The sequence below is a fragment of the Anopheles darlingi genome, chromosome 2 (genome assembly GCF_943734745.1).
Source record: "Anopheles darlingi chromosome 2, idAnoDarlMG_H_01, whole genome shotgun sequence".
NCBI lineage: Eukaryota > Metazoa > Arthropoda > Insecta > Diptera > Culicidae > Anopheles > Anopheles darlingi.
In genome coordinates this window covers 15,841,745-15,852,091 of record NC_064874.1, presented here as the reverse complement: position 1 = coordinate 15,852,091, position 10,347 = coordinate 15,841,745, and the positions used below count along the sequence as shown (strand labels likewise).

General features: G+C 48.8%; 1 protein-coding gene across 1 annotated transcript in view; it reads left to right on the top strand.

Moving 5' to 3' along the window:
- Positions 1 to 6,946, top strand: part of LOC125950995 (actin-histidine N-methyltransferase) — a 13,750-nt gene extending 6,804 nt beyond the window's left edge. The window contains exons 2-3 of the mRNA XM_049679456.1: positions 5,466 to 5,768; positions 5,875 to 6,946. Coding sequence (XP_049535413.1) covers positions 5,466 to 5,768; positions 5,875 to 6,382 — 811 coding nt within the window. The 3' untranslated portion in view covers positions 6,383 to 6,946. The remainder of the gene's footprint in view (positions 1 to 5,465; positions 5,769 to 5,874) is intronic.
- The last annotated feature ends 3,401 nt before the right edge of the window (positions 6,947 to 10,347 follow it).

The following is a 10,347-nucleotide window of genomic DNA, read 5'->3' as shown; positions in this document are numbered from 1 at the left end:
AGTGCCTAAGGGGTAAATGCAGAAGATTGAAATTAGACAAACAGGTCTGTAGTAGATAAAAGTCAATTTACCAATGAGAAGCTTTATTGGCAGAACATTTCAAACAGCAATCGATTTCGCAATCGATCCGGTTTCCTAACAATCTGCCAATTAGAGTGTCTGTTGGAACGTTATCGTACTTTAATCGAATTCAAAATCACACATACATACTGAGTGCTACCTATTCATGCCACCGATTCCCGTTTCGATCGCTCTAATTGGCCCAGTAAGCCTTCATAGTTATGAGCCGAGCGTCTGTAACGTGGCATACGGTGACCTAATGAGAATGCACTTTTACCGTGAAACGTGGAAATCGATCCCCACATATATTTGCTTTTGATTTAGCCGTACTTCAACGGTGTTTGCTTCTTGATGGCTGTGCATTATTTAGTTGAACCTTGCAAACTGGCAGGAATGCTATAGAGGGCACGGGAATGACACGCTCCTAGTTGCTTGCAACGGGATGTTCATAATCTCCAATTACAACGGAACCATGTCGGGCTGTCATTCCGCGAACCCCAAGCCGACCCAGTATGTCAAAGGTTAATGGTACTACCGTGTGTGGCTTCTTGCATTGTTTGGCCTTTCCGGATCTAGTGTTCTCGGGAAATTTTGCAGCTTAAGGTTACGAGAAATCGCGCTTCAATGTTGAAACTACATTGCGCCATTGCGAGTGCCTTCCTCCTTCAGTTATTTCAGTTCGTACAATGTTCTAATGGGGAATAACCTAGAAGACGTTCTCATGACATGCCCAAACCACCGAAGCTGTACGTTGCATTGCGATGGGTTGGCTTCTGCATTGCCCATTCCCATCGACGCGGCTAAAAATCCTTCACTCAATCCAAACCAGTTAAGGCAACGTTGAAGACAGCCGTCAAATGCTCGCTTTCGATTCTTCGCTCCAGTTGACGATTCAACAATTTCAGAAGTGGACGAAGAAATAACTTGAGTGAATCTGAAAATCAACTTGAGTGACACTTCACACGCACCGGTTTGCTTCGACCGTAATCTTCTAGTACGCAATGCATGGACCTTAAAAAATGGCAAACTATGATAAAAATTGTGCTCTCAAGAGCCAAGGTTGATAGAGCCATATTTCTCACATTCACTGTCCATGCGGTTATAGGGTCCTATTCCGCAAATTACTTCCAATTTCTCTGACCGCTCCTGACACTTATTGCTCATTTCACTCGTTTATGAAATGTTTACAGCAAGGCAATAGGAACGGTACGGTATCGAACTGGATGTGCCGGGGAGAAAAAAAAAAACACGAAAAAGCAATTAAGACACCATAACCATCCAACCTCATCAACACGCTCCCAAACCCCCAAAAAATGTAACTTCCAGGACGTTGAAATCCCGGTGGCTGCCCCGTTCGAATGGGTGGTTTGAGTAGCTTTTCAGAATTCCAGAGAGCCTGTCAATCAGCATAACCCCAAGCCTCGAGAGAAAATCGGTATCTGGTGCCGTGTGCGGTGTGTGGTGCGTGTGTGTGCCGAACGTGGAGCAAAACGCTCGAAATGCCGGCACAGCGCTGCCTTGCCTGTCCCGGCTGGCGTGCCTTTGCTGCCAGCCCAGTTTGTACCTTAATAAATTATGATTATGATTCCGAGGAACCACGACCAACGGATGGGCCGGCGGAATGGTTGTGTGTTTTCGTTCGATAAACGGAGCGCCCGGAGGCTCTTGACGCAAATCGGGCTATTTGTGTTTCAGATTGAAGCCCGTTACTAACATATCGTATGCCCTCAGGTATCTTATCTTTTGAACGGTTTTGGCTGAAAATTCAATTCGTGGAAACCGATCATTTGAACTGTGAACGGCCGACAGCTGCGAATCTCCGACTGACACGAGGTGAAGCACAAACACATGTAGTAAGCGAAAGAAACCTAAGAGCTCCCTACCGCGCCGAGAAGGTCTGCTTGACGGTAACTTTATTCCGACCCGAAATAACCGGCAGGGTTAGGCTCGTTGGCAACAGCTGCTGGTTTTCATTTGGATCGTAAAAATCTTGACTCGATTGAGGAGTTTATTATAATGCTTCGGCAGTCATATAGATCGGAAACCCTCATAAAATGCATCCATGCGTTTTCTCCTCGGCATTCTCCTTGGCGTATTGATTGCCACTCGGTCTTGACTGCTCCCAAGCCATTGGTGGTGTGTACAGGGACCGTAGCTTATTCGCCAGCTTAGGCCCATACTCTGATGGCTACTCGGCCATAGCGCTACGGGTAGGAAGGCCAAACATCACCGAATGCTTCGGTGAAAGGACGGCTCTCCATGGTTCTTGTCTTCAACACGAGAGCAACACAAGACACTCTCGTAATCCTTTGCTTTCCGTTTGCGTACCGTCTTCTCCAGATTCCTCTCCCTGCTGGTTACCCTGCTCCCATCTACTCTCTGGACCCAAGGGTCTTTACAGCAAAAACATGCTTCTTGATTTAATCGCCCTGAAGGACCGTGCGCTGCTCACTGGACCTCCACGATACCGCCGTCAACCGTTCCTCTGCCCCCGAAATGAACGCTCGCAGGGGGCTGGGTGGGAATTTGGAAGTGAAAAAAGGGAACCTTTTTGCCTTTCCGAAGACTTTAGGGGCAGATTATGAAGAGCAATCCTTCCATTCGCCGCCTATCATCAGGCCTACCGGGTGAGGAGCGAGTGTCTTTAAACGATGCCATGCCCCTACTACCGGCCGGTGGTTGGGTTAGAATGAGTTTTGGTTCTACGTGTTTCTCCTATTTTCATCGATCCTCCTAAGGCCGTGTACTGTCCGCTTACTGTCCTTCTGTGCCACATGGTTTAGAATTTTCCATCAATTTTTCTGCAACACTCAGCCCATGGTGGTGGTGGTTCCAAGCCACGTTGTCCAGCCTCGCCGGGCGGGCTACTGGACGGTCTCGTCTGCGTCTTGCCAGGAACATAACAGAAATAAAAGAAGGAAAGGAAGGGATCCCGTATGATAAACTATGGAAAGCATTCAAAGCCAAACGTGAAAATTCAACGAAATATTTACGCTTAGAATTATTTATCCCTTCCCCGCGCGTCCGTTTTGTTGTTGCCGTCGGTCTCTTTCTCTCTCGGTCCCTTGGGCAGGGTTTCCCGAACGTGCCGCCGGACCATTCTCGGATGCTGAGCTCTACCCCACCAAACCGGCATCCGAGAAAGGCCACTGAATACAATAAAGCAAATTCTTTCGCTACTTTTGGGTGAAATTGAAAATTCTCCTATCGGAAGCTATTGTTTCATTTACGGCACCCAACGCCTCGATGGAGGCGCCTAGTACGGACGGCACGGGATGGTTCTGCATTCGCTAAACCGACCTACCATTGTATCTCAACTCCGAGTGCGCATTTGATTAGCACAAGAAAACACGTTAAATTGAAGACAAATTCATTCGAATTTCCAACCGAATTCAGGTCAGCAGTTATAGCAAAACGGAATCATCATCACGTAGAAGAGGTACTGCTTGCTGTGAAAGTGGAAATTCATGTTTCTCTTTCCACTTCTTGGTAAGCCGGTTCTGACAAATTGGTACGCAAGCAGTAGCAGCAGTGCTGAAACTGTCGGTATTGCCTATCATTGCGGGACCGGTTGTGTTGATAACTTCCGTAAAGCTTCTGCTAGGCTTGGGCCGAGCTCAACTGTTACTTATGCACTCTGCAGCAATGATCTCACCCCGATGATATTAATGCGCAAAATGCTGCTTCATATTTAGTGGTTTTGATACACTTTTCGGATCTCCCTCAACACCGGAACGATCTGCAAGATATCGACACGTACCGGACGATGGCCAAAGTGTAGTGCAGGGGCAAATGGGCTCCCTGGGATGCCTAGAAGCAATTGATTTACCTGCCACCACATATCTCATCTGCATCTTTGACTCACGCCTAGCTGGCTGGCTGTTGCGGTGAATCGTGTTTTCCTGTGCGATTGCTATCGGATGCGGAAACTTCGTCTGCTACTGGACTTACGGACCCTCAAAACAAAGGCACGTTCCCTCACGATGCAGGGGAACGTATTGCTCCGGGTGGTAGCTTCTTTGTCCGCTTGTTTCGTCGGAGCCGAACAAACCGAGTTTGCAGTTGGCAAAACCAATGGAAACCGGTACCGGGGAAGGCTGAGTGTCCGAGTCCCGAGTGTCCGAGTGTCAAAGGCTTTTTGTCGAAATCCCGAAGATTACTGATAAGCATAGTACAGTCCGAGTGTGTGTGTGTGTGTGGATTTGTGGTTGGAAGGCATCCGCTACTCTGCGTCGAAAGCGTATCGGGAATATGTTCTTCTGCGATCGATAGCCGCCGTCCGTTTCGGCGCGACATATCCACAAATCGTTTTATTTGTTTGCATTGAGCATGGAAATCGGTCGTCTGGTCGCTCGGTCGTTCAGTAGACCAGTCGGTTCAGCATCCTGACCGCCAGCGTGGTGCACAAGCAAGTCCGGATAGCTAGCTGTCGCTTTAACACATAATCACATATCCGCAGGACATGCAAACACATCCTATGTTCGTTGCCGTTGCCGACTGAAGCCAACTACTTCTCACCATCACCACAACCACCGGGATCGGGTGTTGGTCTAGTAGGCGGTGGCAGTCAAACGAGCGTGTTTATCGGTCTGTGGTTAATGCTCTCCTCTTCCAGCAGGAGCCGTTTTCAGTAGTAGGTGTCAAGGACCCATCTTCGAATCGATGACTGCATTATGGTCCACCGTCGTACGAAGGATGTACCGAAAGGCTCAAAGAGGTATTTATATTACCCAAGTCAGGCACCGCTCCGAGGCGAGTCGTGCAATATTGCACATTCGAGGATCTATGAGTTTAGGAAGGGAAGGGAGGTATGGAGACTTCAAACGCTCACCAGGAATAGATCCTACAGGAATGAAGCGACACCCGCCGGGGGGGAGATGGGTACCGGTTTCAACTTCAAGTTTTTTTTTGTCCTTTCCTATCTCGCCTTTCAATTTTCGACACTGGAAAACAGTGGAACTTCAAAGACCAGCCCCGGTTTGTACCGGTTCGTGGAAGTTTGTCAGGAAATCTCGCTCTCGAATCGGTATTGTTCGATGCTCTACAGTTCTTTGAAAGTTTTATTGGACAGAAAAAGGGGAAACCCAGCAATAGCAGCAGCAAACAGTTTGTGCCGGATGCTTCTGTGTTGCGCAGCGAGATTTATTTTCGGTGAATTCATTCTTTTCCGGATCGGACGAAACTTTGCTCACTCTCCTATAATCCTATTAGGAATCGATTTGACGGCAATGCGCTTGCCTTTTTCGTTCGTGTTTTAAACATTTCAACCGTAGAGCACCGTTTGTCGCCACCGTAGCCTTTAATGTGTTGCCACGAATGCTGCTGGATTCAAGTGAATTCCAACTGGGTGCGCATTTGCGCTTCCGAAACTCTGGAGACTAACTCGGTCTAATGCTTCTTCGCAGCTGGGCCGTTTCGACTGTGATGACCCGCCAGAACAAGTTACCCGTCAATCTGTCGACGTTCGAGGAACTGGACTTTACGCTCGCCCTCATACCGCTCTGGGACATGGCTAACCACATTACGCCCGAGCAGCGGGACGGTCATCGGTCCAGCAACGGCAGCAGCCCGCTAGTGACGGATACGACGTACTGTTCGAAGCTTGAGAAGCTTGAAAGCATCCTCCAGGCGGACTGCACCAAGGCCGGTGAACCAGTCTTCATCAACTACGGCAAGCGGACCGATGCCGAGTTTCTCGTGCACAACGGGTAAGTGGGGTGGAAACAAGGAGGGCCAGCATTGGCTGCCGCAGTTTCGGTACCGATCGGCAAACCTTCCCTAACTCGCTGCCTATTTGCTACTCCTTTCGGACAGGTTTTCATTTGGGAAAAACCCCAACACACGCATCACCAAGCTGTTTGCGCTAAACCGTACCGACAGTCTGTACAAGAAGCGTGCCCGGTTGCTGGAACTGCTCGGTGTCCCGACCGTTGGCAAGATGGAGTTTGGGTACGGTGAGCACGACTCGGGAGAACTATCGCCGCACCTGTACGCACTTTCGCGCGTTAGCGTACTGACGGAGGATGAGCTCGATTATTACATCGACACTGTCGATGATCCGCTGGAGCGTGCTGAATTGTGCCAACGACGGTTCGAGCCTACCGCTGCCGCCCTACCGACCGCCGAGGACCTTCGGCAACGACAGCGCCAGTGGCTGACGAGTGCAATGGAAACCATCCTTCGACGGTACCCGACCACGGTGGCCCAGGATGAGGCGTTGCTGCATGAGAACCCACCGCACCGCTTGCATCATCTGCGCCGGCTGTTGATTGAATTCCGGCTACACGAGAAGCGGGTTCTGCACTCGTTCATCGAAGATTGAGCCCCGGTGGAAGACCACGGCAGTAGCTACCATGGAGACACACCAAAACGAAGAGTGTGGCGACGGCAGCGACCCTCTAACACGACGCATATGGCCTCCTTCCGAGACCGATTCGCTTTCGAGTGAAATTTTGATTAAGCAAATCGCTCCTAAACCACAGCACGAACGGTGAAATGATGAAAACGCACGTTGTTCGTAACGGCAAACAAACGGTTCGACGATCTCCTGGGCTAGGTTCCTTGATCGGTTCCGATACTCCGTGGCCCATACACGCTTCCAAGCAAATTAGTATTCCACAATCACGCTTGCTAGACTTCCTAATGCAAAAAGTATCCATCGTTTTTTGTGTTGTTTTTTTTTCGCCCTAGATGATTTAAGCACACGCACCACATCTTTCCGCATCACGCTTAGCGTAACTTTCGTAGCTTACCTTTACTAAACCTTTCGTCTGAGCCTATATACAATCGCGACCACATGATCCCAACTGTGTATCGCCGATAGGTTGTATAACAAAACCAAAATGAAATGAAACCACAATAAACGTATTTATCTACCTAACTAACTAACGCAAAAAATAGTGTGTTATCGTGTGAATTTGTGGCAATTACGACAAGCGAAAGGCTGTATCCTGCCACAAAGCATTACGTGAGATGGGGTGCAAACATGTTTCTGTCACCTGCTCCGCCCCTTTCTGTCGCGATTTATGTTTGCCGTTATAGCCCAGGAATATTGTGAAAGCAGGAGAAGGGGGAGCTGGATTTAAAATCAATTTGATTTAATTATAGTATCGCCTCCAATAAGCGTTAATTGAATCGAATTGAGCTGATACGCGGAATGAAGCGATGCAGCACTCTGAGGCCCATGTCGCCATATAGGACTATAGTCGCCGGGTCACTGCGGTACATTAATGTTGCGAATGACCCTCTTTCCCGCTCCTTGGCTTTCCTGATGCTGCTGATTTCGGTGCGCTTCGGTCGATCAAGTGATTTTTTGTTCATGCACAAAAGAGTGATGTCGACATGTTCAGCAACAATGGAAATGTTGAAATGTGCATTTTTTTCCCCCCTTCCAATCAATTGTGCGGTTGTGTGTAAGCCAAGCTGTATGTAGGCTGCCGAAGACACCGTGCTGCTGTGCCATTGTTGTCCAAAATGGGACCAATTCAATCAAATGATGGTTTCATCCTTTACCATCGATACACACGCATCATCGATCGTACGCATTCCGTGTAAAAAATGACTCCTGCATGCAGTGAATTGCTGATCAAAATGCGGTTATTCTTGGTAATGCTACAGAGGATATCCCGTTTCGATACGTTTATTATCGCGAATATTGTTGGCATTTTAAGGACGCTGTACCAAACAGACATGCATTCAGCCCAGCTACTTTAAAGAACGGAGTAGTCATTTTAAGGAATTTCGGGTTTCATTTCTCCACCAAGCATACAGCAACCATTTCCAATTCACGTATCATTGCAGTATTGCTACATGGGAGCATTCTCATTGGTCAAGCGGATGACTTAAATCTTTTCATAAGCTTTCCATTAGCTACAAATATCAGATAGCCAAACGGGGGAAAAGAAGTACAGTGGAAGCCAGAAATGTGTCTCTAGTCCAGATTTATACCACGATTGAATCAAAGGAAAGCATCAACCATCACCAACCAAACAGGCGAACCGCTTAGCCACAATCTACTTCAATGGCATACCGGCTCCCTAATCCCGTGCGTGTTGTGGCCACGCTGTGGTTCGTATTCAGTCACCGATTTTGTGGTTCACGCGTGATGCACTTTGCTCAACTGCTCGGCATCACACAATCCGCTTCCCTCCGTTTTAGAGCACTTTCCGGGTCAGATCAGGTGAGAACAGCCAACCCAATGCACTATGCGGTCAACGGAAATGGTTGGCCACTCGGGCTAGCCATCGATTCCGTGAGGTCGATGCGCTCACCAACATCATTGCCCCGAGGCCTGGAGTGAGGAACACATAAATCGATGCTGCTGCTGCTGCTGATTTATGCATGTTTCACCCTCCAGGGATGTGACCTCCAGTAGGGCACCCAAAAGCCGCGAAACGAGACAGCGAGACGATGTAGAATGGCCGATTGGCGATGAATTTGTAACAACGGGGTGTCACACGCGGTGCTCTAGCCCTGTAAAAACCCATTTCATTGTAGTCGGTGATAGCAGCGACCACAAGAGCATACGGAATGAGTTCCGCCGGTGGTTAAAGCTGGTGCCTCTTTTATCTAGTGGCCACTTCACACCAATGGTAGAGTGGCAGGACATGCGGTCAAGCGCGCGTTTCTGTGGCATATAAATGTGGAAACATTAGCTCTGACCGCCAGGGCATCCTGCTAGGCTGGGTGGGTACGCCAGCCGGCAAGTATTTGTGGCTTTTCATTCGAACAGAAAGCTATCCGCTCGTGGTCTGGGAATTGTTTTCAAGTATTTTTTTTTTTAATTCTTATAAAACTGTGGAGAACTAGCTCCAAAACTTGTTTAGCTTGTTTGTTTTTTCATAATAAAATTCGACGAACGATGTCCACATGTCGACCAACCGAAAAGCGAGGGATTTCCAATTTATTGTCTAATCGCCCACCGGAGATCAAAGCATTCTAATTGTTGGCATGGTGATTGCATGGAAAAAAAATGATCGTCCAATTATCCCGCTCCATGGCATGCTGGTTGACATGCATCGGCCAGCGAGCGCGCAAATGATACGGACGGTCGCGTGAAATACTCGTTAATTAAACTGTTGCAAAACGAATATCCCCCTTCAATGTCCCTCCACCACACGAGGGACAGGCAGGAAGCAGACCTTCATCAGTGCGATCCGATGCTAAACTCTGCTCACGGGTCGATGCGAGTGTTTAGCTAAACAATTTGAAAGAGTAGGAGAGACGGAGTGAGCGAATGAAAATGCCGGATACCGGATAGCGGATATGTTTAGAATGCGAGCATGTTTTATGTACCACCGTGCGCAATATCCACACCGCACCGAGACCACACACAAGTGGCCATCCGGTTCGCCATCTGGTATGGTGCCGCTGGACATAATAAGTCACTGGGCAGTGCCCGGGACGAAGCGGGGTTTGGTAAAATTGGTGCAAATTAGATTTGCACCGTGCCCGGGAAAGATGCACAATTTGCTTTACCCTACTACTTTACCACTCCAGTACTCCCAACCCTCTCGTGACTCGTTGCATTGGTATCGGGGAGAGTGTTTCCATATTCGCTCCCAGGACTCCACCGGTGGTCGAGTGTGTCGACCGCAAAGTGGACCAACGTTGCGTGCGAAAGATGCATTTAATTTGATCCCGTATTAATCCGAAACGCACGAACGAACGAACGGACGAGAAGTGTACGGATTTGGCGGAGTATTGGCACATCCGTGTCAGCTCAGGACGAGGTAAATCCCTCTTAAACTCGCGCGATTCCTGGAAGCCCACGGTAAGGCGGATAAGTGATGCCGAAATTGGATTAAAAGCGCCAAAGCGTTGCTTATGAAACCGGAGGCGGATTTCGAAGCATGATCCACTGCTGGCGCTTCAATCCCCGGTTTCCCCCCGGGGTCGATCATCGGATGATGGTGGTGGTGGTGGAGCCCGTCGGTGGGTGGTGATTGGATTTTACGGTGGAAATGTAATTTCTTTTTTTTTCACGGATGGTAAAACCGCTGACGCCGGTTCTTTCACCGAAGCAGAAATCACTCGAATCAACCGACTCCTTCACCACCACCACCAGCCTGCCATGTCTGCCTGCCACACATCAACGCTCTCATCATTGCCATCTGCAGCACCGTGGCCGTGGTCGGTGACGTTGATTGAACCTGCAGGCACCGAGTGAAGTTCCGTTCATCGCGTTGCTACCACCAATGGGGAAGGGAGGGGAGTCCCCCTAACTGTGGTAGCAGGATTTTAATCGAGTGAAAATTTAGCTTTTCCAGTGCTTGGAGCTCCATCCAT